At 43.3% G+C, this 26,210-nt stretch overlaps 1 protein-coding gene and 1 long non-coding RNA gene across 2 annotated transcripts in view; both read right to left on the bottom strand.

Annotated features, from left to right (window-relative positions):
• Nucleotides 1-25,699, bottom strand: part of CTNNBL1 (catenin beta like 1) — a 55,582-nt gene extending 29,883 nt beyond the window's left edge. Inside the window, exons 1-10 of the mRNA XM_055813812.1 lie at nt 25,542-25,699; nt 17,237-17,425; nt 14,687-14,793; nt 12,576-12,715; nt 8,404-8,501; nt 6,065-6,158; nt 5,090-5,181; nt 1,778-1,850; nt 1,437-1,495; nt 561-709 (exon numbers count right to left, since the gene is read on the bottom strand). Coding sequence (XP_055669787.1) covers nt 561-709; nt 1,437-1,495; nt 1,778-1,850; nt 5,090-5,181; nt 6,065-6,158; nt 8,404-8,501; nt 12,576-12,715; nt 14,687-14,793; nt 17,237-17,425; nt 25,542-25,571 — 1,031 coding nt within the window. The 5' untranslated portion in view covers nt 25,572-25,699. The remainder of the gene's footprint in view (nt 1-560; nt 710-1,436; nt 1,496-1,777; nt 1,851-5,089; nt 5,182-6,064; nt 6,159-8,403; nt 8,502-12,575; nt 12,716-14,686; nt 14,794-17,236; nt 17,426-25,541) is intronic.
• LOC114012831 (uncharacterized) lies at nt 9,522-12,569 on the bottom strand. Its single transcript, XR_008748740.1, has 2 exons — nt 9,998-12,569; nt 9,522-9,918 (listed from the first exon to the last, which is right to left on the bottom strand). It is a non-coding gene; the product is annotated as an uncharacterized LOC114012831 (long non-coding RNA).
• Nucleotides 25,700-26,210: the final 511 nt, after the last annotated feature.

Raw genomic sequence — 26,210 nt, 5'->3', positions numbered from 1 at the left:
CGCCAAGGTCATATTTCAATACCAGGCTAGGAAGTAAAAGTGAAAAGAGAGTAGAGAAACCCTAGAGATTAATGGTGTGACAAAACACATCACAAGAAGAAATGCATACTTACACCCATTTCACAAAAGCAATTTTTCGTTATCAAAATCCACAAAAATTCACCAGCTCAGAGGATATGCAACACAATGAAGCCTGAACTGGGGAACAGAAGGAAAAGTGTTTTCCCTAGAGACATCCAAAGGTTCTCTCTTACCCTCAGAGGGGTCTATTAAATCTTTAGAGGATTAGTAGTCTGACCTACAGCATTCTTTCATCCGGGCATCTGCACTGCTACCTTCCAGCAGCTATTGTAGTAACCCCAGTTCTTAGGAAACAAAGCTAAAGACAACAAGTGGAGCTTATATGATGTCTGAGAAGGTCTAACTTACATGCTGGAAAAAGAGAAGAAGACAAATATGCTAAAACAGAAATTTTATAAACAGCAAAACACAAATATCTAGCCAGAAAGTGTGTTGGTACATCAAAAGCAGGCAGGAAAATCACAGAGTTATTTGGGTACCTAAGCATCAGATTCATCAGCTGTAGACCCTCGCCTTTCAGGAAGCGATCGCGATTGGAACTGAGCATTAGGCAGGAGCAGAGAGAGTCAAACAGGTTCTCCATCATTTCCTGTTCTTCTGCTGTACTAGGGTTGTGTCGTTTAAACACCTGCACAACAAAGAAAGCAAAGTTACCCCAAAATGGACAGCCTAATTTGGTCCATGCTGTTGTATACACTAACACTCTGCATCACAAGTCTTCAGCATCTGATACGCATAAGCCAGCAATTGTACATATCACTCTTGTAATTCTTGTGCCCTTTTTACTGCCCTGACTATACCAACAAACATGCTGCAGTCTAATGCCTGACTTAAAAGACAATATGGGGCCTCCAAAGGGAAAGGCAAGTTCACCGACTGTGCAATTCACAAAAGTATGTGGATAAGTTTGTTACCAGAGAAGTCCCAGGCACAATGCATACCTGAGCGTGCTGCAGACAGTGCTACCTCAAGAAATGAAAGTGAACTATGAACACATTACCTTCAGCTAGCTCAAATGTAGGCACAACACAGCCCAGTGCTTGGAGTGGAGAATGCTGAAGATGGCCAAATTGCAGCCCCGCCTATCTCCAACTTGCCATGCAATTGTAACAAAATAACTTAACTTCTGTGTACCTCAACATTAACATCTTTAAAACAGGGATTAACCTCACTTACCATGGATGATAATTGTGTGGAAGTTATTCAGGGACTATGCCAGCACTAAATATAAAGTACTGCTGTGCTGTAGTATCTACAGATTGCTAGGACAATGCTACACGCAGAATCTGTTCCACCTCCTCGTACCCAGCCTGCAAGTCTTCTGACGGTAAAGAGGGTGTATGTGAATTACTCACAGATAACTGCTGAAGCAGCACATCGATCCCATCCAGCTCCCCAAGCAATTCTCTGTTGTCTAGACGGAGGTGGGGGGAAGGAGGAAAAGAGAGAGAAAAATGAAGCTAACTGTCAGATTTTACAGCCATCTAACACTGATACATCAGCGAACAAAATCAATACAGCCTGACAGAGTACAAAAGCTGCAGAGAAAGAGAGGGTGCATGTATATGCGAGAGAGCACGCGTGCAGGGGAGAGAGCACCAGTAAAGGGAAGCCAAAGGCAGAAGAGTGCTGTTGTGATCTGAAAGAAGCCTGGATCCTACCCTAACAGAATATCGATACCAGAGGCATGTCTCACCATCGTTATTCTGAAGCAAAATAGCCAGCACCTCACTGCAGTACAGCTTGTTGGCATCAAAAGGCATCTTAGCCTGTTGGTGAAGAAGGAACACGAGACCCATCAGGGCATGGCACTCTGTTTCACTGATTTCAAGAACACATTAATCAAATCGCTGAACATATGAGCAACACTTAAACCAAAATACAAGAGTAGTAATTTTGCAGAATGCCTCAGTATCAAAACAGTAATCATTCTCTCTGATTCAGGGGTGACAGTGGGGGCTGTGCTTGTGCACGCATGTGCAGAAACTCGGCTCTGATCCTTCATGCTGTCTTACATAAGTAGGTTTGACCAAGTTGGGTCAAAACCTCTGAAAAGAGTCTCCAGTTGTTTGCAACACAGAATCTCTTTCCTCTGACAAATTTTCCATGAAGCTGTATGAATGCATGTGGCTTATCCCTATTCTGAAAGTCTGCACCTGTCACCAAAAACAGAATTTCAGAAAATACATCACAGTAACATTAAATAGTAACTGCCAGAATTTTGTATGAGGATCACAATGACACAGTCAGAAGAACATGAGATGGGTTTAACCTGCAGTCACATAACTTTCATTTCATACATTCCCACCGTACTCAAATATGTTAAAAAAAGTACTCATAATGAAACCAAAATGCTGAATTTAAATTAAAAAAAATAATAATAATCCCTGAAGTGGGATTCTGAACCTGATTCAATGTTTTTGCATGCTGCCAAAGCTGCTTCATCTACAGAAAAAGACTAAACATTAACTGATCAGATAATAATGCAATCTGGTTCACCAAAGGAATTCATAAAATAAGCAAAACAATTTTAAAAATCATTGGTTACCAGCTACTTGTATTCCACTGTTCCAGAGGGTGAAAAAAAGCTAGCAATAAATGCTAGGCTTAAAACATACCATTTTTCACCCACAATTTTTTCCCACAAATGCATGACTACCTGCGGCTTGACTGAGCGAACCTGCCTGCACAAGGCTACAAGTGGGCCAATTATCCCGACCTGCTACTAAAGAAAAGGTCACAATACACAAGCACCATGCAACACAAAAACATAAAAAGCAGGAAGATCCCAAATGCCACAAAGCATTGACTTTAAATAAAGCTTTTCATTTCAAACAATCCCCAGCTACTCTGTAGATGATGGTATTTATAGCAGCCACGTAACAGTTCCAAGCAATCAGTGGCACGAGGAGAGGAAGGTGGCAGGTGCTCAGTGCTGTACAGCTCTGCTGGCTTCCGTCACCCTGCATACCAACTGCTGTCCTACGGCAAGCATTGGGAAACAATACTCAACGCTCTGTTCTCTCAAGGCTGCACAAACCACCATCAAACCCTGCTTATGTTTGGAAAAGTGAGCTATTAAGCTCTCCATCTGAGCTTTCCAAGGCAGTTCTGACAGTCAGAATACAATTACACAACCTGAAATGTAGTCAGAAAACAGATATTCACACTCTGTGCTGCATGCCAGATGTCCTCATAGATTCCTAGACAGAACCCTCATTTTAAAACTCATCCCACAGACATTCTTCAGCAGCACAACGCTCTATCCAGATGCTGAGATCCTGGTTTAATCCCAACCACATCTGTCAGGGCAAGAGATTCAAGACCAAGCACTGTCAACAGAAAAGGCACCTGTGATGGGCTTTCATCAGTGTGCAGCTCCCCATGACAGCGCGTGAGCAAGAAAAAAAAGCCCTGTCTGGTCACACACCCCCAAACCGAGACACTTAATACATGCCAGGGCAAAGGAAAGACACATTCAGCACCAAGTTTTGAACACCATGAACACTCATTTTCTGTGGCACCAAACAGGGGAACCCAAGTTGTTATTATTTTGCTTTTCCAAGTTTCTAAGTCTTTCAGCTGCCAAAGTAATTACAAGGCAGGCAGCAGTACATACCTGCTTGGCAGAAAATTAACTTCACTTTCTGTTTTTAAGCAAAAGGTATACAATTATATTACTACCTGTAGTGAGAAATTATAGGTTACTGCTGCTAACAAGTATACAAGGTACACAGAGGGGTATCTGCATGCTTACAAAGCTGACAAGTATTTCTGTGATTCAGAAGCCTTTTAACCACAGTGACATTTAAGTATAGAAGTGCTAATGCCTTACTAACAGGGTTAGGAAAAAGCCAGAATCTATTTGCTAAATTTCCTTCACTAGCTCTGTAAGAGAGTGGAACTATACATTCCTTTCCTACAGTATTTTCTAGGGAACGTTTAGGCATCTTTTTACACAAGACAGAGTTAAACTGTGTGACTCACTGCCACAGGATGCTGTATCAAAAAGTAATTTGGTATTCAAAAGGCGACTAGATGAGTTCAAAGAATAAGCTACACTAGCAGCAGTTAAACAAGGGACCCCACTTGAAAAAGTGTTAGAAATGTAGGAAGCAAAGGCATAACATGGTCTTTTATCAGGTTTCCCACTCACTGGTCAGCTTTTATATTCCTACAGGTCTCAGCCATGGACCAGAAATCCACCACACAGGAATCAAACAGAAAAAGGACACTTTCTACTATAAGACATTTATAATATAAACACAGAAGTATGTCTGTTTAAGCCAAAACCACGGAGGATACAAACCCTGAATTCTAATCTTTTATTGTTAACTTGGCTTCTCCAACACACACACATGCAACACTGGCTTATTTTAAGCAACGTTTTAAGTTCATACTAACTGGTCTATAGGAGGAAGGCTGGTGCTGGCAAGAGTTCTAGCACTACTGATGCTTGAGCTAGGAATGCAGCAGTATCACAGCTGCTGGGGATGACCACATCAGCGGTTGGAGCCCGAGTGCTGTTTTGTAGTGCTGGGAAGGGGCCAACTGCAGGAAAGACCATAGTTCCCACAGAAGAATCAGGGACACATTACCAAAAAGAATTCCCACAGAAACAAGTAAAACCCAAAAGACATTCAAGACTACTCAACATTACAGACAGTCTTCCAGGCAAATGCTATGAAAATGAGAGTACTTCTGCTCACAGACTTGCATCATGTTGTGTAGAACTTCTCACACATAAAGCCACTCCTTCAATTTTGCTAGTTTACAGTAAGTTAAAAGGGACATACTTCCCAGTTTGAGGTGTTTTGAATTCACTGTATTCACAAATGTCAGAACTCATCATAAAGATAACCTACACAAACAGAAAGAAGCAATAATAAATAGCCTTGGGCCTTTAGTATTGTGCCAAACACTGTCTCGAGCACACCAGCTTTCAGACCAGTAACCCGTCAGTTTTTATTGTGATAACTCCCAAATGACACCAGGAAAACAAGCTCACCTTCAGCCTCTTGAGCAACCACTGCATGAGGCCCTGCTGCGCAGCTTCTGTGCACATCTCTGGTCGGAACTCTGCCATGTTCTCAACAATTGCTGAGAAGAAAGACACATAAAACAGCCATTTTTGCCCACCTACAGTTCAGTTCAGGCCTGCATCATCGCTGCTTTGCCAGGTCCTTCCCAGGCCTGCACTGCTCTTCTCAAAGTTGCCTCTTATTTGCAAATTACCTTTTTTTTTAAAAAAAAAAAAGTGAGACTTAAGCTCAGGTATATGCTACCCTCTCAGTTTTAACACTGCCCACACAGTCCATCTTTAGTGTGACACCAGCTCCCACTGGAAGAAGCCTAAGATACTTCCCTTTACTCTAGCAGCAATTCTCACTGCACAAAACAATAACAACGGCAGTAAAAATTCCAAATCTCATGTTTCTGGCCTCTCTCATTCTTCCAGCCCTTGGGAGATTACAATCCCAAATGACTGAAGTGAGCGGATGATGGTCTAAATGCTAATAACGGCAACATGCTGCAAAGCAGTTACTGTGCTGTGCAAGGACTGGGGAACAGAGAGGTAGTGATGTACTTATAAGAAATACGAATGTTTTACAACCTGAAAGTTATATTATATTGCCAAGACATGAACAGCTCTCATAACAGAGTAAGCAGAGTTCACAGATAAGCACACAGTAAATACACAGGCAGCGGAGCTGGTGCTATTTCATCCATGTAGCAACAACTCCCTATGTAACCATCCTGGGAAGAGGCACCTTACCAGCAGCCCTACGACAAACACTGGCTCAAGGGACTAGGCTCTACAGTGAGCTAAAGCTGTACCTGAACAAAAGCTGCACTAGATCCTCCACCACAGTGTTGGCAGTGTGAAGAGAAAGGAGGTAGGGAGGAAAGGAAGGGGAGGGATAACACTCACCCTGTGTACAAAACACAGAAAGAAGCGAGAGGCTGGGCAACAGCCACTTACCCAGCGTGTTGTGGACACCATCAGCTTCCTCTTTCACACTTTCATCCAGGCGCTCTAAATTCTGGACCAACAAGGCCACAACCTGGCCCTCCACCTAAATCACCAGGGTCATGGGAAAGATAAAAAGACAAGAAAGACGACTGAAAAAAGGAAGATGAAGGAGAATGAACAGGGGGCTTAATAAATTATAAAAATCAATAAGCCCTACTGAAACATCCTGCCAGACACAACCAGAACACATTAACAATCTTGCTCTAAAATCTCAGAGGAAGTGAAGGAATCACCAAGTAAATCTGCCACTATGTTTATCCTAATTAATTAAACGACTTTTGTGTTTCAGATTAAACAGAAAAACATCTGGAGGAAAACATGCACCTTGTCACAGTCTTATCTCCTGAACCAGCCTGATTGATTTATAATCTCTCAGAATTCTGAAGTGCAAGGCACCGCAAACCACCACGGATGGGTTAGCTGTCAGCTCTGCAAGCAGCTCCACTTTCAACTGTTTACTGCCTACATTTCTGTTGTATCTTCTGTACAAAAAGCTGAAGGAACAATGCTCACACACATTTAAATGCAAAAGCTGAATGACCACCATCTGAAGACTCACATTTAAATCCTAGTAAGATGAATGTACCAAGCTGACTTCAGCAAGCTAACAAAACCCAGACAAACCAACAGCAGAAGCAGGAACGCAAATCTGCAGGTGGAGCCTCCTAATCAAAACACTAACACAAAAAGTTTACTTTTAAAGCTGCAGTTGGACAGAGCCCAGCTTGACTTTGGCTAACTTTCCATTGTGGACATGAGCTTGGGAAAGTTAAAAATAACATTTCCAATTCAAACTCTGTTAACTAGCTTTGGGCCCAATGAACACATGGGAAAAATACCATTATCAGCTGCTGTGGAAGGTAGTGCAACAATCTTCACAGATACTATACAACATTATACCTACTACTTTGTGAGGAGAAGGAAAAAAAAGTAATCTAAAAGCAGGTATCTAAGCATTTCTCCTGAGATATGCCTGACCTGTTTCTTTCAAAGAGAACAATAAAACCTCTAAAACTTGGCTATTATCAGTGGGCTGGTGACAAGGAAAACAGAGAAAGAACTTCACTTGATTTACTACCTCTCTACACATTTTATAGAAAACATCTTCTCTAGCAGTTCCTCTCTACCATTTCATTCATCCAGCAATCTTACCATGGAGGCAGAGTAATTAAGAACAGCTCAGAGGCCAGCTGGAGGAACTCGGCTGTGGGCCACTGTCATTAACCTTTGGAAGGTAACATTATAGTGACTGGACAAGAAGGATTGCAGGAGAAAACAGAGCAGCCAAACAAAGCAAACTTGTAATTCCCTATCTTTCCATTTCAACATAATAGTTACAGATCAAGACACAGCCACAGCAATTCACAAATGCAGCAGTTCACTAGCAGAAGACGCACAACAGTAGCACAGACATGTAAATCAAGTTTTGCTGGGCATCGCTTCTCTGGAGAGCTGCTCAGTTCGACATCCTCCTCCTGCAGCCAAGGAGCAGGAGGCATCCAGTGCAAATGCCAGAAAAAGGGGGAAATCCACCATCACTGAGGCCAGCTCAGAAGAGTTAACCAGGCACTTAAGAGTGAGCAATGCATCTTCTACTGCACGTAGATAATGTTCTGGTGGTGTTTGATCTCTGCACCAAAAAGGATCATTATCTCTCAACCCTCCTCCACCCAAAAAATGTGTTATCTCTGTTAAATGAAAACTTTCATGCTTTTACTTCTTGTTAAGAAAAATGCATATTCTCACTGAAACAAGATGTCCCAGTTCAAGCACAGATTTTTGGGTCTGAAACAAGAGTGAGTTACTGGGTAGAAGACTACCTGTCTCTTGCACAAGAGGTTAGACTGAAATACCACAATGGCCCTGCTGTCTGTCAGATAACAATCTGAGCCCTTTTTGTAAGCAGAAAAAGAAAAAAACAAATGAAGCTCCTGTTTTCAGTAGGACACTGTCCAAGTCACAAACATTACTTCATACAAAGAAATCCTCCCAGCCTACACAAATTTTGCAATACAAGCGCGTTCCTTTTCAAAAAAGAAGCAGCCTAACAATGTGCAAGAGGAACCTACTCCCCAAACTCTGGCATTCCAACCAAAAACATCCACTGCAGTCCTCAACGCAGCATTCCAGGTACGAGACAGCAGGCTCCTCAACCGGCTAACTTCATCGTGGTGCTGGCAGTAGGGGTAACCACAGCTGTAGAGCACGTGGCACTTCAGGGTATTCACTGCTGTGCTATATATGGCAGATGTTCAGGCACTGAAAAAAATCTGGAGTTCACTACTTACTAGAGCATCTATGAGGACTTCAGCTCCTTCTTCACTCTCATGGAGAGTATCTATATCGGTCAGTTCTTGAAGCAAGTCTACCACAGCTATGGAAACATGTGCTAGGTGTTAAGGACAACCAACACAGAGGCAGACACATTTAATATCAAAAGTAGATTGCTCTTAGGCCAGCATGCTTGTGACACAATCCAAAACGGCTGGTAGTATGTTACAGCAGCAAGGCACAGGAACACCAGAGCCAAGAGCACACTTCAGCAGACAGTCCTCATAAGCACCAAAATCAGAGAATCCCAACAATTACAACTACAATAAAAACAAATGGGATTGTGTGCTTATTGTATCAAGCAATTTTACTGTTTCTTGATGATACTTATTCTTTTCAAATCAAAATTGCTAGAGTCGGTATAACTAAGCCATCTTGCCTTGTCAAGACTGAATAGAAGCAAAGAGAAATGAATTATAATAATCTGATTTGGGTATTCTGCTCTCAGTGATACCCCTGCTAACCAGATACGGCATGCACCTACCAAGGCCACCGCAGGAAGCAGGAGCGATCACCCCCTTTGGCCTGGCCCAATTAGGACAGCATGCTCCTCTAACCGCACACCTCGCAGGAACAGCATAGCTTCTGCCAGCCCAATTTTCACTCATTAACTCTGGGCTGCATAATACATGGTTCCCCTGACTGCTACACAGCTCTCTTGTATGACAAGACATATTCTACCTCATTAGACCCACTTCTCCATTCTCTCAGACACACTGATCAATCTTGCCGGAGTCCCACTGGGGTAGAAGAGGATACGCAATTTTCTGCATGTCCTATATAACAACTTTGTGATGAATCTCTTTAAAATGCACAGGCTAACAATCCAGCCTCCCAGTTCTCCTATTTGTGCATTCATTCAGACACACAGCAGTAGGAAAAGCATTTTAAAATATCTTTTCTTAGCAAGGTTTCAGTCATGACTTATCTAGTCTCAGGGAAGACTGTAACAGAGCTGCCTGTCCTGGTCCCAAGCTAACCTATGTCTAGGTGCTGCAGAAGATGCGTATCAGTAAGACTACTACTTTCTTTATACTCTACAGCACTCCTGAATGAAGCCAATGCCATCTGTACATTTTCTTGATAGGTAGATGTCACTTCCAGTTGCAGCTGCCATTAGGAACCAAACGAAGGGTGGTTACTCCTCACTGGGCAGTCACTCGTACTGATATAAAAATATAGACAAAGATGCCAGGGTACAATTTTTTAAAGCAAGCTGGAGCACAACCCAATAAGCGAGTTAAGAGAAAATAACCTGCCTTACGTTTATTCTGCAAAGAATCAACTATTAATTAACAAAAGCTGGAGGAACAGGCCAACAGGAGCCTCGCAAAGTTCAACGAATCCAAAGTCCCGTACCTGGGAGGGAACAAGCCCATGTGCTGGGGATGACTGGAGAGAGCAGCACAACAGCAAAGAATCTGCAAGTTCTGGTGGACAAGTTGAAGGTCACGCCACTTGAAGGTATGCCACTGCAGCGATGAAGGCTCATCACCAACTGCAATGCATTACAGAGAGCAAAACCAGCAGGCCAAGAAAAAGCATTCTTACCTGCTGCTTGGTGCTTGTGAGGCTTTGTTCAGTTGTGAGCTCTCCCAAGGAAAGAAAGACCTTGACATACTGGACTCAAAAGAGAGTGGAAGACCACCAAGATGCTCAGAGGCTAGCACATGACATATGAGGAAAGACTGAGGGGATGGGGCTTGATCAACCCATGGAAGAGAAGGCTAAGAAAGGAGCTAGCTGCCAACTACTGCTGCATACTGGGTGATATAAAGACAACTGAGTCAGATCTTTCTGAGAGGGCACAGCAAAGAACTCTAGCAGTCAAAGGGGTTATCTTGCAGGGCATTCCCGTCTAGGGAGCTTCTGTTGAGGCTTCCAGTGGAAGTATCAGCTGTCCTATAGAATTTAGGAGATAGAAAAGCAAAACCTCACTTGAAGCTTTTCTGTCTTTCATTAATAAAATCTTGTCGGTGATCATCTTCCATTCACATGTTTTGTGTAAAACTGCATGAATCATTCCGCAGATTATTTGCTCCCCCTGGACATGCTTTTGTCTCCTTGCGTTAGTCCCTCAAGACACTACACTTAAATCACATCTGAAGAGCCATTTGTTTTGTTCTCTCCTTGAAAAGCTCATTTTTAAAATCTTTTTGTTTGTTTTGACAAAAAGTCATTAGAAAACTCAAGCTCTACCAATTTAGTTTTACGTCTAGATGTATCACTTTAATAGTGTTTCTACTCTGTACATAAGCAGCAGCAGCACAACGAAGAGGCATTACAACAGCCTGTGTCTGCTTCCAATGGATCTGAAAACACTTGAGTAGTTTTGTAACAAGAAATATACTTTTCCCAAAATTGCAATTCACAGACCAAATTTCTACCCGGTAAAATAACTGACAGGCAAGTTGCAAACCAATTAAAAAGAGTTCACAGTAGAAATACTGACAAGTCTTTGACAGCAGCAGTGGCCCTAGGACACAGCTTTTCACGGCTAAAGGACAAAGCAAGCCGTATTCCTGTGCACACCAGCCATGAACCAGCTCTGCTGTCCCAGCCAAAATACCCGTAGCTGATATCTTCCCTGTGAATTAGATATTCAGTATAAGCTTTTAATGCCACGCACACAGCAAACAAAAAGCCTGCAGTGTCTAGCAAAAAAATAAGTAATGAAATTCTGGTAGCTATGAAACTGGTTATGTATGGTAGGTGTTTCCCACTGTACAACAGTAAACTGTTAACAAAAATTTACTCGAGAGTAATTCCCATTACAGGTCACAGATAAGGAAAGCTGTGGTGGTTGCCATTTTGCATGGACCAGCACTCACCACATCAAGGTTCAGCTAAATACAAGTTGCAATACCCACACACATACGCAGTGCTTACTAATATAAACTGGTATGTAATAAAATATTTATGTTTCATTTTTATCTTCTGATCACTATACCCACTTAGAAAGAATTAATTATGAATTCTTAATACATAGTACTATAAAGAAATGTGCTAAAAAAGAAAACCAAGATCTGTTCATCGGGCCACAACATTTCACACTAATAGTCCTTTTAACACTGCATATTTCAGAGCACCTCAAAAAAGCTGGTATTACCTCCTTCTTTACACATAAAGAAGTAAAGAATAAATTACTTTCCTAAGGCCATGAGTCAATAAAGACAAAAAACGAAAAGCTTGCTGTAGTCCAAGTCTAAGTCCAGTGCCCTTTCCATTGGGCTTCACCACTCCCTCCATTCACTAATGTTTGTCAGGACACAGACACGTGATCTCTCAAATCACGTCGTGCATTTTCCAGCTTAATCTACTGTAGAATGTTTTACAAGCAGTGCAGGCTGAGCTCTGCCTTTAAAGACTGCACAATGGTAAGCCAGGCATAGTTCTGCATCAGCTGATGGCTATGCATCAAGGCACCAAGATATTAAAAAAATGACACTGTTTTTGTTTAAAACTACCAAAGTCTTTAACAGTATAGACAGAAAATTCTCTGAGATGTTCTCAGATCTGCAGAGGAACAAGACACAGATGTACACAGGGATCCAGTTCAGTGACCCAAGAACCAACTGAGCATGGAAATGTCTCTGGATATTTACATAACCAGACAGGCTACTCACAACCTCAAGCTCTCAGCACACCAAATTAAAGGTATTGACACATGAAGAATATGTTACATTTACAAATTAAGGTGTAGCACTGTGGTGAGCTAGTCCATGGCAAATAGCTGAAAGCATGACCGCTCAGTTCTCAATCAGATTCATTTTTACCGGGGGCTATTCAGACAAAGTCTGCACACAGTTCAAGGCTGTACGCTGCTAAGCCCATACCTTAGCTTTTCCTGTATTGTTCACACTCTCACGCAGCCACTCAAACCTAGATGAAAGGATCATAAAACAAGAAAGGAGAGTAACAGCACTGAAAAAAAAAGAATCAATATTACTTGAACAAAGAAGGCTTTCACTTGGAAAAAAAGAAAAAAAAAAAAGATGACATAAATTCAGTGCTGTGCAAAAGAAGAGAAAAACATACATCCTGTTTTTACAGGTTCCTGTGTAAGAGATTACAGAAAACTCTGTAGAAAGCCTCTCGCATGAGAGCTGCTTTAACAACTGAAGGATATCTGTGTTGTCGTGTCCCAGCAACCCAAGGAGGGACTGAACAGCGTTCAGCTCCACCAGCAGGTGATACAGGTCTGGCATCGTTGCAATCACATGCATTTCCTGAATGATGTCATTTAAATCCAGTTCAGACTCCATGAACCTGAGGAAAGACCAAAAAAAATGGTGGGTAAAAAGGCACAAAGTACATCAATTATGTTCAAGGCACAGCACTTTTCAAGGCAGAGACCATCACCTTCAGGAGATACCCTGTAAGACTCATCAACCTACTGCACATGGCCCCAGCATTTCTGATCCTCTGTGGTCACATCATCACTGAGTCCAGAACTACTAGAGACAAGACGGCCTGTGCCTTGTCCTGTCCTATGCCTGCCCCTTGAAGTTTAACGATGCAGTAGGATAAGCCGCCTGCCATTGTTTAATCCCTGCTAGCAACCAAGTACCTGCAGCCGCTCACTCACTCCCCATCCCTCAGCAGGATAGGGAAGAGAATCAGGAAAAACTCCTGGGCTGAGATAAAAACAATTTAATAATTGAAATAAAATATAAAATAATAGTGATACTAACAACTATTGTAATGAAAAGCAGAGAGAGGAAGAGAGGAATAAAATTCAAAAGAATACCCAGTGATGCATAATGCCCTAGCTCACCACCTCCTAATCGATGCCCAGCCAGTCCCTGAGCCGGGATCAACAGTCCCTGGGCACCCCCTCACCCAGTTTATATACTGAGCATGATCTGTGGTATGGACTATCCCTTTGGCAAGTTTGGGTCAGTTGTTCTGGCTGTGTCCCCTCCCAATTTCCCGTGCCCCTGCAGCCCTCCTGCTGACATGGCCCAAGAAACTGAAAAGCCCTTGACTTAGTATAAACACTACCCAGCAACAACCAAGAACACCAGTGTGCTATCAACTTTGTTCTCACATCAAATCCAAAACACAGCACTGCACCGGCTACTAAGAAGAAAATTAACTCTATCTTACCCGAAACCAGGACACCGTCCTACTATATAATTTACATACAGTAAAATAAGCAATTCCAATTCTGTAAATCAGTTCTAAAACTTAAAAAGTTTAAAAAAAATAATCAAGAGGCTGTGGCTACACATGAAACCCTCCTGCATATAAAATAAATTCTCCAGAGCGATGCACCTTCCCTAGCTACCACATATTAGTATGTGGGTTGTATTAGTCTGAATTAAAGCCCATAAAAAGAATTTGGATAAGGGAAAGAACCGCAAATTGGAAAAAAAATAACAGCACTCAAGTGTAGAAAGAAACTCATTTAACATGAATAACAAAACTCCATGAAAGGAGGCAGAGGCTCACTAGACCCACAGGTGTGGAAAGAAACACACACAAAGCCTGGCTTTCAGACCCCCTCCAGCCGTTTCGCTCACCACAGCACCTGACAGCTCCATAATATGAAATTATTTCCTTCCCACACACACCGCTGACTGCATATGCAAGCCCAACACCTTCATACAAAAAGACAGCATGAAATCTTTAATTACCTGTAAAGTGAAACTCAGCAATCCAGGATCTCAATCTTTCAGCCCACCCCCAAAATACCTACCACGGGCCCATCAGTGAGGAAGAGACCACTGCTTGAAAACAGTCCTGAAAAACGAGAGACCCGTGGCATGGCTGGTGACCCTCTGATGCCAGCTGCCAAGGGGACTGATGGGGAGAGCTCAGCAATGCTCACTTTTGAGACCCAAGCCACTTACCTAACTGAAAGCTAGCAAAACTGATGGAATTTCTGCACTTACAAAATAAAAACAACAGCAACTTGAGTTTTAGTACTGAATCTGTACTTCACAATCTATAATATTAACAACAGCAAAAATTTAATAATAGAACCTTTCCCTTCATTGCTAATTATTCTCTTTGTGCTGCTAGCTACATACTGGCCACAACCAGGGTCCTGATAATGCTATTTTTAATTAACAAAGTTAGTTTCAAATACAATTTAGAAGAACTACATGCCAATGACTGCTGTTACATAAGCCTTATGTAACTGAAATGTCTGTATATTCAAGTAATTGATTTAGGGCTGAAACCCAAAATCAGGGGAAAAAAAGGGTAACAGAGAGGGACTAAGCATAACCTTACTTCTCTGGATTGTCAGGAAACTTGATCCGCAGCTCCTGGTTTTTGTAAGATCTCTTCTCAAAGGTGAGAATCATCTTCTTTACTGAACTTTCATCCAAAGGTTCCTCCTAACCAAATCCAAAAGGGCAGAAAACAAAGCTTTGGATGGCTGGAACAATTACACGGCAAAACACAAAAGCATGAGTACAGTGACGTGGGGAGACAGCAGTCGGGGCCAGACCCCTCAGGGACAGAGGGCAGCCCCCAGCAGCCTCACTGCAGAAAGCTGCCAAGACACGCACACACCACTGCTATTCACTGGCTTACTCCAACTCTGACTGAGCAAGCTCCCCAAGAGCAAAATCTTCTAATTCAGGTTTTTATAAACCAGGGGTTTACCAATGTAAGGTTCTTTGGAAGAGAACCAGAAGAGCTTCCCTATGCTTTCTGAAACCAAGTATCAAGGAAAAGAACCCCAGTTTTGCAATGGCTCATCTTCCTTGAGCTGTTCTTTTTCACCTATTCTTACCTGGCACCATCAGCATGTACTGGGGCTTTTTGCTGCTGACATATTAGAGTAAACCTGCATTAGCAGTTTATGCCCAGGGATAGTTCCCTTTCAGAAGTCCACTGTGCTATTTCTTTTTGTAGGTTACATTTAACTGCCCTGAGTTTATGTTCTTTTGTATTTTCCTCACTTGGGTAAGCTTTCACTTCTATTTTAAAGCCTTTTTCTGAAGAAAAATAAAAAAATCAATATTTTACTCTAGCACTTTCTTTTTATTTTTAAGTTCTTCTAAGGTGTTGCTCAGCTGGCATTATACACTTACTGTTCAGCAGTAACGTAACTTTAGCTACCTCCCTGACACCTACAAACATGATTCTGTTGTTTTCCTTGTTTCAGGATTTTAATGCACATCTTTAAATAAAACATTGATGGTCTAGATTTTCTTGTGTAATCTCTTGCCTCTCCTCTATTCAGCTTTGTTACAATCACTATTAAAAAGAAGTTCTCAAACAAAAAGCAAAAAAACCCCTGAACCCTTCCCACCGTAAACAAAGTATTGTGTTCCATCCCCCTGTTCGGGATTAAATCAAGAGTTGTTTCTGGTGTTGAAGATTCTTTGGTTAGCGACTCTAAGCAACAATCTTATATGAGAGAGAAAATTTATATTTCTTCAGCAAACTCATTTACAATAATTACCAGTCCAAGCTCTCCGTTATTATTGGATTTCCTATGTTCTCAGGCCCAACCTGTCTTAGCACCATCCCACTTATGTCACCATCCCATTCAGGAATCAATACTACAGTGCCCAAAACACATCATTCCTGCAATGGGATTTCAGTCCACAGAGATACTGTCACACATGCTGATGTGGCTTCCCTCTGTTTCATTTGATTCTTTGCTTTCTCTAAAACAGATCACTGCAATATCTCCAATTAGGATCAGCTTTGTATCTTGTATTTAATTTGCATTCCCTATTACCATGTCTTACAGATTAGCTTCTTTCCATCAGATTTACTGGTACAAATTTTTTGATGGTACTTATATTAACTGCATTTCAAGAAAATAAACAAAGAGATTTTGGTTCTAAACAAACTTGGACTTCCAGCCCTTAAGATGTCTGGACAGGAGAACTCCACTTGACAAAGACAAGGGACTTGTACACTGCAGGAATCCACAAGACTGGCCAGTCAAGAGGACTTTCGGCTGCATCCATTCATCCTATTGAAGCTCAAATGCTACAGAAATCCCGAGTTATCCTTCTCCACTATCAGCAACCACTGTCATGGCAATAGCTCAACATCAAAAAAACGAGGGAGATTTTCAGAGACAAATGCTAGCAATGCTGTATACAAAGGACAATGATACTTTACAAACCTACATGATTTTGCAGTGGTGAATATCACTTGTTTTTTTATCAAACAGGACACAGGCAGCAGGAAGCAAATATCTTCTAGATTTATACCAATCCATGTGTCACATTTATAAAGTGATCTTTTCCCTGGCCCTTGGCAGAAAGGCCAACGCTGCATTGGATTTCTGTCTCCAAGGCTTGAAATCACTTACTCTTGACAGCTGCTACCCCCCTCCTCTGACCCAAGACCTTTCCTGTATAGAAGAATGTTTGTTTATTTGCTGCTGCTGCAGCAGCACAGCTACAAAGACAGAGAGAGTGGGAGAAGCTGCATGGCTGGGAGTACTGATGAGAACAACAGAGTTAGGAAACCGGTTACAATACAGAAACTATTTCCTAAAGATATATTTCAGCTGGTTTGGGTATTCCCAGCCTAAAGCAGAGGCTAGGCTTGAACGCTTTCTCCTTCCCCCTCCCTTTTGCCCTCCCCCTTTAAAGCTTCAGAGGATATCTTTGAAAAGCCCTGTTTGAAATTAATGAACAAGCTGCAGGGCAGGACAGTAAAACCATAACCTTAAGCTGTATGAGGCATATGAAAATCACCAGTTGGTTTCATCATCTCCATGGTAAGAAATGAAAATCACAGAGAAGTGATTTAGTGTTTGCTTATTTCCCACTGCCTCCCCTTTCCCACAGGACACCAGTGATTTACCTCCTCTTCTTCCTCTTCTCCATCCCTCTCAATTATCTGAAGGAGTTTCTTCTTCTCATCATCAGTTTCTTCCAGTGCAACAGACTCCTCTTCCCTGTGACGACTGTGCTCTCGTGCACTAGCTTGTTTCCGACGTGCTTTGATTTCTTCTTCCTCTTCATCACGGGGTCTTTTTGTCCCTCTGTTAGGCTAAAGTCAGAAAAATAAGGTGAATGAATACAAGTCTTTTGTGACCCTTGCAAACCAGAATACCAATATTACAAGACATACTGAGGAAATTCTTACAAGTTGTTTAAAATACGTGCTTACACAACGCTTAACAGCTCCAAAAACACTTAACAATTCCGAAAACTGGAAAGGAAATTAATTTAGTGAAGTGGAACATCACATGAGTAGATGAATGTTTCTGCCAAGAGCTATGTCAACATCCTACCTTGTTTGATCTATGAACACTGTTCATGGGAAAATATCTTCATAGGCAGCAAAGACCACTATTTCAAAGACAAGAAGTGGCCAGACTGAACCGCTCAGTGACTGTGCAGCTGACCACCTTAAGGATCTGGACTCAGCTAAGTCAGCTGAGACAAACTCATCTCTTAGACAGAAGACCAATGAGCTCAAGCAGGTAACAGTGAAAAACAATTTTTTACCCACCTCATATATGAGAATATATTGAATTCTTGACTGCACCCTAATTCACCTTGACTTCCCCCATCCTTCTGTCTAAAGTTTGCTGACACTTGCGTGCCGAATCAGAGCCTAATTTAGAGTATGCAGGACAGGAGTATTGTTGCTTGCTGCAATTCTGCAGGGTCTTGGCACCAGATTAAGTGGTGCCCACACCTTTATGGTTTGCTGGGAACAACATATTATTTTATTCCACAATTTCTATTTAATTGTCCCTGTCAAATTACCTTTAATTTTGACAAGAATAAGTCCATTAATTCTAATCCCATGTTTTAATTTAGGCAAAAAGGGATGAAAGCATTTGCAACAGAAGGAAAAACTCTTTCCCTTCATAAACCACAAGGATATTAAATCTGGTCTCTCCATTTTTTGAAGGACAACCAAGCTGGAACAGGAGTACTCCATTCTCTAACTACAGGAAAACAAAGGTTAATTCTTTACTATTTAAAAGGAGCTTGTGTGTTAAGAACAATGAAAACAGTAAAAAAAAATATTTTTATTTCCTACCACTGCTCAGAAGTTGCCTGGTAGATGATTTCATAACCCCATTAGGTCTAACATTTGTCCAGTCTATTTCAGAAAACATTACCTGGCAGGAAGACACTGCTCTTCTGCTTTGTGGGATCCTTTGTCTAAAATCATAAGTCACACTGTGCTTTCACAAACATAAAGCATGCTTTTTAACTGACATTTAGATTCTTCTTGGGTTCAATTCTAAGAAAGATGCAGAGGGAACAGGTAACAGTGCCATTCTCCTGCCAGGCCCAGCACGAGTGTGGGCATCGAGATGGGAATTTCCAGCTCCCCAGCATGCTGGGAACTCTTGGACCTCAAAGGACAATAAATCTGTCAGGCTCATAAGGCAATCCTGCTGTGATTCCGATTACGATGCACATGCTGCAGACCAACTATGACTGCTTCTCTGCACCACCCAGAGAGCATATATGTATTTTTTTATTTCAGTATAAATGAAAAGCCAGCAAATGAAAGCTCTGCTCTCAAGAAAACTCTGCTTTCAGGATAGAGGTAAAAAAACAAACAAACAAACAAAAACACTAACCAAAAAAGCCCCCCCCCTCAAAGGCACTTGAAATGTAAATTATCACGAGAAGCGAACTGGCCAGCAGACTGACCAAGATCACACTATTTTCAGGGTTATGGTGTTGTCACCACTTTGAGGAAGATGCAGAATCAAGTTTCCCGGACAACATATTAGCACAAATCAAAGCTCTAGATGTTTGCTCCCAGCCAGACCTACTCAAACTCTGTTATCTATCTCCCCTCTGCCTACATCTTCTCTGCCACTTCCATTATGGACGGTACATTCCTGACTTAAACCTCTTCTGAAGTGCTCCCATGCACTTTTAAAGCAATTACTCAGCTCATAATTCAATAGCCGTGAAGCAGAAGCATAGCCAGAGATTCTTTGAAATGAAAAATTTATTTGCTTGGAGGGTTTTGTGGGTTGGGGGATTTTTTGGTGGTGGTGTTTTTTTTTAAAGCAGATTCCAAATACTTATCTTCTGGGTACATTAAAGTATAATCTCACATAGATCCATTTGGAAACAAATGTGTCATTGTCAACAACTAATAATTCAAACCTGCCCCAAGCAACCAGCAACCCCATGAAGAAAAAAGGTGCTCTTCTAAATGTCATTATCTGAGGAAAAAACTTCAGTAAATATGTTATTCCTTACTCAGTGCCCTTAATGGCACATAGGTCTCTGTCCTTTGCACGTCCTTCCATTCACTCCTTGAGAATATCCAATTCATTCTAAACCACCTTTGACAGATTAACGTTACACAGATATAGAAATCAGTGACGTAAGAAATCCTGAAATGTACAGCAAAAAGCCCTACAAGATTTGCCTTCTTGGATGTTCCTAATTTAGGGAGTCAGTCTCATTCCTCATTCTCATTTCTAAACATTAAAAAAGGAACAAAACCCTCAATGAGGCTGCAGCTGTAATGAGGGACCAAGGGAGCTGCTGGTTTGTCAGATGCAAAGTAATGTACCATGGAAAGGGACTACATCACCAGAACAAAATCTAAATTAAAACTCCATCATGAAACCAACCCCATTTCCTCCGAGTACACAATCCTTAGCACCAGAATTTACATTCTGTTTCAATCTCAATTATTTTATCCTTTTTTGTATTTATGCATTGTTGGGGGGGAGGAATCTTCTATAATACATAACAGAAATCATTATGATAAATTATGGAAGTGCCCTGCATGCAATTATTAACGCTGCCAACATATTGGCAATAGACAGTAATTGAATTCCCAGGCAAACGCTATTAAGCAGGCATTAAGGTTTTTCCTTTTGTTATTGATGTTATTCAAAACCTTACTAAGGATATTGCAGTTTTCCAACCAGCACTATTAAAACTAAGAAATAAAGGCGTAAGTGAAACACCTGGGTTTCTGCCCATTTCACATGAGATGCACAGTCATGAACAACTGATTTAAGGCAAGCATTAGCTTCTGTTCATTGATTTTCATCTTTGGTTTGCATCTGTATATTCTAAAGGACTGTTACCAACCAACAAGGATTAAGCACGTACATTGTTGCGCTGAGACTGGGGCATATTGCTAAGGAAACACATATATTGTGTCTAAACACATTTAATTAATTTCATAGCTACACACACATCTCCACAAGTTTTGCCTTTCAGGTAGAAAAGAGAAAGTTAATCATTTCATAAATAAAATGTGGGGTTTCTTACTCAGTTGTGCTAAGGTGCATTTGGCAAGAAGATGGAATTCATTAGAAAATGCACAAGAAAAGCATTTTTAAATTGTTTTGTTAGTTAAGCTTAATTTTGTTCCTGTTGAATGCAGTGCATTCACAGTAATTTATTCAGAAGACATTTTCATTTAAATCTACTGCTGATATCACCGCACAAAAAACAACGAATACAAAAGCATTTTTAAAAAGCTGACATTTATAAAATACAGTAAACAAAGGCTGGTGATTGGTAAAGGGAGAATTATCTTTCCATTTCTCTTCTAGTCTTCAGCTATACTTGCTTTGTATGTTAACTGACATATCCTAAGCTGTTACAGCCTGGTGAGAGGCGTCAGGGGGCAGACCTCCTCTACAAACTCACACCGGACACAAGTCCTCATTTGTGCACAGACACGTAATGCGGAGCCTGCCCCTCACTCCTCCAGGCAGCAGGAACATCAGCACCAGCTTTGTGTGTGGGGAAAGCGAGAGAAATGACATCCTGAATCAAGGAACAATGATACCCATGGCCCCTGCCTGGTCTCCCTCAAAGCAGTGACTGCACATTACTATCAGGATTAAGTATCCCGTAGAATCTGATAACATACTGATTGCTTCCAGCCTTCTCCAAACATCAGGAAGGTTTAGACAAGTCTCAGCAGTAGAGTTTCATATTACTAAGACATCTGCTTTGTAAGTAACCTGGTTACTGTGAAGCTCAGAAATTATTTGTTAATGAAATCTGAAATAAATCTCTGTAAGTGATGCAGCTCCTTTTGCGACCACATCTCAGTCGGCTGCAGTCTGCTCGGATGAGCCACTGCAGAAAGCTACACATTAGCTATCAGTTTAGGACTCCTGAAAGCAAGCCCCAAATCTCCAGAAGTATCTTCACTAACTTCTTAATTTTATTTCCAACATTTGTGATAAACCAGGCTACTATCAATCCTACTTTTCACTGTTTTTTCTTCCTGTAGCACGACACTTCTAGAAGGTGCAGATCAGAGCATTAAAAACTAGAAGAACTGGTATCAGGAAAATCCAGAAATTTCAGCAAGTTCCAAGAGCTCCAAAATCACACGGACTGAGGCAAATGAAAGATGTGCGCTGTACCTACATGGACGCAGATTATTACTTTCAGAGAACAAACCCTGTCCTCTCCAGACTTGCTCATGAGGCTCCAGACCACCCCGAGAAGTACGGCCATCGGGACCCCAGCGGTAAGGCGCACAGGGCAGGGATCTTCCTTCGCAGACTTTGATGCATGCTCCAGTTTGGTAGCCAAAGATAACACACAGAAAAAGTAAACTAAAGATTAATTTGCAACCCCATCAGTGTGCCAACCCAAGTTCTGCAGCGAGGGGCCCACACTCCCTGGGAGCTGAGCTGAACTCAGCCAGGTGCTGCAGACCAGTGATGCCGGTGGATCAGCTGGTGACAGCTCCTCCTTTTAACCCACAGGCAGGACAAGAGCTACCATGGTAATAAGGCTGTAAGCAGTCAACAACCTGCTCAGCTGAGCTGCTTCCGCCATCAGATTCATCAATTACCTTGCAAATGTACAGTAAATTATCTATACCAGCAGCAGAAGTTATTATGTGCCTCTGGAGAAACACAGAGAACCATCCCACTACAAACTGCACTCAACCCATTCAAACAGTGAGCTCGCCCAGCTCGGTGAAGTCAGACCTTATCCCCTGTTTACTGCTTCTTTTGTTATTTGATTTTACTAATATTTCATTAAAAAATTAGCAGTTTGTAATGATCACTCACAGTGGTGAAATCTGCATTTAATGAGAATTAAAATAATCTCCCTTATTCCCTCCCAAGACAATTGAAAGAGATCTCTGAAAAGAACCAGAGTTGGCTTTGTCCCCTTAATTACCCTCCATAATCAGAGACCAGACACAGAGGATCTGGGCACAGCCTTTCTGGGTAGAACAGCAGCAGTATTTAATCAACAGTTTAGACCATCTGCAACTGTTTTGCAGCAACACATAAAGTTTATGGATTCCTGAGCTCTGTATAAACTGGCAGGTGCTGCTTAATTTCATTTTTTGTTGCAAGAGGTTCCTTTTCCCACTCTGACAGACACTTGATACTGAACTGGTGGCACACAGCCCAAAATCTTCCATGACAAGCCTGGCACTAAGGGAGAACCATCATCTTGATTAAGCAAGGGCAAGATTAGGTATTTAGAGGAGACAAATTCAAAACAATGTAAGAGAAAAGTAATTATTTTGGCCTGTGCTGAGGGAAACTGAGAAGACCAACTCATATGCAGCAAGAGATTAAAAATCAAACAGTTGAGGCGCACACCACCCATCATCCAGCCCACCCACCTGACAGCCAGTGCCAGCTTGCAGCAAGGGTGAAGGAGGAGATCCTCAACCAGCCCGCGCCTCAGCCCAGTGCAGGAAAGCTCCCAGACCTGCACTCAAGTTTTCTGCAAGCAGAAAACCAGAGCAGGTGAAGAGCTGCTGTACGAGCCACCCTCCTCTTGGAAGCAGCAGCCAGCTGGGTACAGCAGGCAGCCTGGAGCAACACTCCCTTCGTTCACCTGCCACGCACAAGCCAGCATCCTCCCTGTGGCACAGGCACAACAGAGGTCTGATTATTCTGAATTCTGCTCATTTGGTGGACAAGAACGTACGTTTCTAAAAATGATACAGGAGGGCACCCGCTTCGCCCATCTCTACGAGCCGTAGCGGACGCCTGACCTGCGCCGGATGGAAGGCAGCAAAACCTGTTGTTTCCAACTTTTTTTTCTATCTTTCAGCCAAAAGCATCCTCACAGAAGGGAATCTCATTTTCTCAGAATCACAGCTATTTACGTGCCTTCTGCTCCTCCACTCCTTTCACATGTCTTCACCATTTTACCTAATTCTGGAGGTCTGAATTCAGTGCCACTGAAATCCAACACACTTACTCTGAAGTGTTATCACTGAACAAGAGCCATCTGTATTCAGGTGAGAAACCAGAAGAGCACAGCATCAGGACAAACCCTTCAGGCACAATTTCAGTAGTTGGTTGAAAGCTGCAGAATGCTTTTTCCCACAGCTAAGAATAATTTCAGCAGCAAGGAATGAAATTAAAATTTATCATACCCAGCAGCTAAGCAGCATTTCTTTACCTCTAGCCCCCGCCAGAATACAGCCCCACGCTGTCACAGGCAACTACTCACATCACCGTACAGAAGGCTCAGCCAACAGAAAGCTGTACAAAATCAAAGTGACCAAAGCAACATGGATGCACACTTTCCTCCAGAGCAGAAGGGAATCCTATGAAGGGAAATGAACTTCACAGTTTCAGAGCAAGAAAAAAAACAACAAACAAAACCCCAAACTAGAACCTGGTTAAAAATTTACAACACACAGCAGCTCAATACAGGTATACCTTTCTGTGCCTTAGGTGTAAATTATATCACAGAACAAGAACAGCATCATTAGCCATAACTGAGGCAGAGAATACCAAAGAATTAAGGAACATGAGAAATTATCATTCTAATTCAATACTGAAAAATAACAGAAACAAAAATGGTAGGCAGAAAAATACAAAAGCAGAGCAGATCTCAAAAGAGCAGGACTACACTATCAGCACTGCACAAACGGATGGAGTAGGAAGGATGTTAGAGACAGTGAGCCACAGAAGAAAACGTCCTAGAGCATCCTAGAGAATCTAGCACAGTTCTCAAAGAAAGACTGTTCTTACAGGCATACTCCAGAGAATTTTGATACCACTGTGAAAGGCTGATGAGAAATTTCTTAGATCCAAAGGTAACTTTCCCTCTTTCCCCGTGCATCTCAAAAGAACACATTCTGAAAGTACAAACATGGACCAAACTCTTTTCAGCTCTGAACATGTGGTGCCCCCACAGAATAACACGTACCAGGATGGCACGTAAGAAGGAGTTCAATAATGAATCCTGTATTCTGAATTAAGAAGTTGATCCACTCACGCTACTCCCACACTCAATTACTTACAAAGTAGATAACGTGTTAGAGTGCTTTTCTTACCCACCTACTCACAGGGAAGCACCAATGCTGTTTGCCCAAGAACTAAAGTAAAAGCCAACACCACCACATGTACAAATCGCAGCAAAAGTACCAAAACATTCTTGCAAATCCATGCTCTTGTTCCCTGACCCACAAGAGAACACACTACATCCCCTCTCATGACAATAAATATATAATTTACCACATCTGCTTACAAATCAACCTCCAAACAACAAATAAGCAACAATCACATGTGGAGAGGAGAAAAATACTCGGAAGATAAAAGAAATTTTTTATAAAATGGAAAACTTTTTCAAAATACTTTGGTAAGAATCAAATTAAATGGGTTTTGTCATAAAACTGGTACGAAAGAAGAACAAGAACACAAGCCATGACACCAGCACAGTGTCATGTGTCACTTTTCATCAGGAACAGGCGCACAGGCGCCAGGACATGGAACCCTGCCCATCTGCGGGAGGAACGGCATCACCAAAGTCACGTTCCTGGAGATCCCCCGGTAACCGGGTCCCACCGGGGCACCGCTCCTCCGAAGCAGGGGAGAGGCCCCGAAAAGTTGGCTGCACCCTAACCGGCTGCGGTGGGAGCGCACCGAGAGCGGCCAGGCACGCCCTGCGCTGCAGCCGGCCCAGGCCCCGCCGCCCCCGGAGCTGCCGTGCCTCGGGGCTACGGGCCGGGACCGCGGCCTCGGCCACCCTCAGCACGGGCCGGCCCGAGCTGCGCCCGTCCCTCCCCAGCGGGGCGGCAGAAAGGGCCGGGGCGGGCCCGGGGCCGTTCCCCGCGCACCGAACACTCCCACCGGCGCGGGCGGCCGGGCCAGGCCCCGCGGGAGCAGCCGGGCCCCGTCACCCTGACGGGCCCCGCCGCCGCTCACCTGGTAGCTTAGCAGCTCCCCCACATCCATGGCACCGACCGGGCCCCGCCACCGGGAAACTGTCGCCAAGCTCCGGGGCCGCGCGACGCCGTGCCGTAAGGCAGGGAGCGCAGGCGAGCCGGGGGGCCGCCACTCTGCCGGAAAGCAAGGCGGGAGGGCCGCTGCCGCAAAGCGAGCGACGGGAGGCGCCGCACTGCCGCAAAGTAGCGCCGGGAGGCTGGCGGGTGACTGAGGGCGGGCGGCCCTGCTGCGGCCTGGGTGCTGGGTGGGCGTCAGCCGCGTCCCACGGGCCGGGCCGGGCCGGGCCCGGCGGCCACCCCAGAGCCCACGGCTGCGGCAGCGGCTCCGGGGGCCGCACACTGCGCTGCCGCTGGCCCGGCCACCGCGGCCCGGGGCCGCCCCCGAGACCCCCCACCCGCCGGCTGGGCTCGGCCTGGTGCTGCGGCCTGCTCGGGGGAGCGGCAGGGCCGCGGGGCCGAGCGATACCGAGGGAGGCGGGGGGCTGGCGCGGGAGTGGCGCCGGCTGCGGAACGGGGAGAGGTTAGGGCCCCTCCCGGCTGACGCGGGGCGGCCGTGCCCCTGGGGGTGCGGGGGGAGCCTGGGGCCCGGCTGCCGCGGTGCCGCCGGCTGGATGCTGCGTAGCACCCGAGGCCGGGGAGCACAGCACCG

Source organism: Falco peregrinus, chromosome 9 (genome assembly GCF_023634155.1).
Source record: "Falco peregrinus isolate bFalPer1 chromosome 9, bFalPer1.pri, whole genome shotgun sequence".
Taxonomy (NCBI): Eukaryota; Metazoa; Chordata; class Aves; order Falconiformes; family Falconidae; genus Falco; species Falco peregrinus.
Note: the sequence above shows the minus strand (reverse complement) of the source record. Positions and strands in the feature narration are given on the sequence as shown.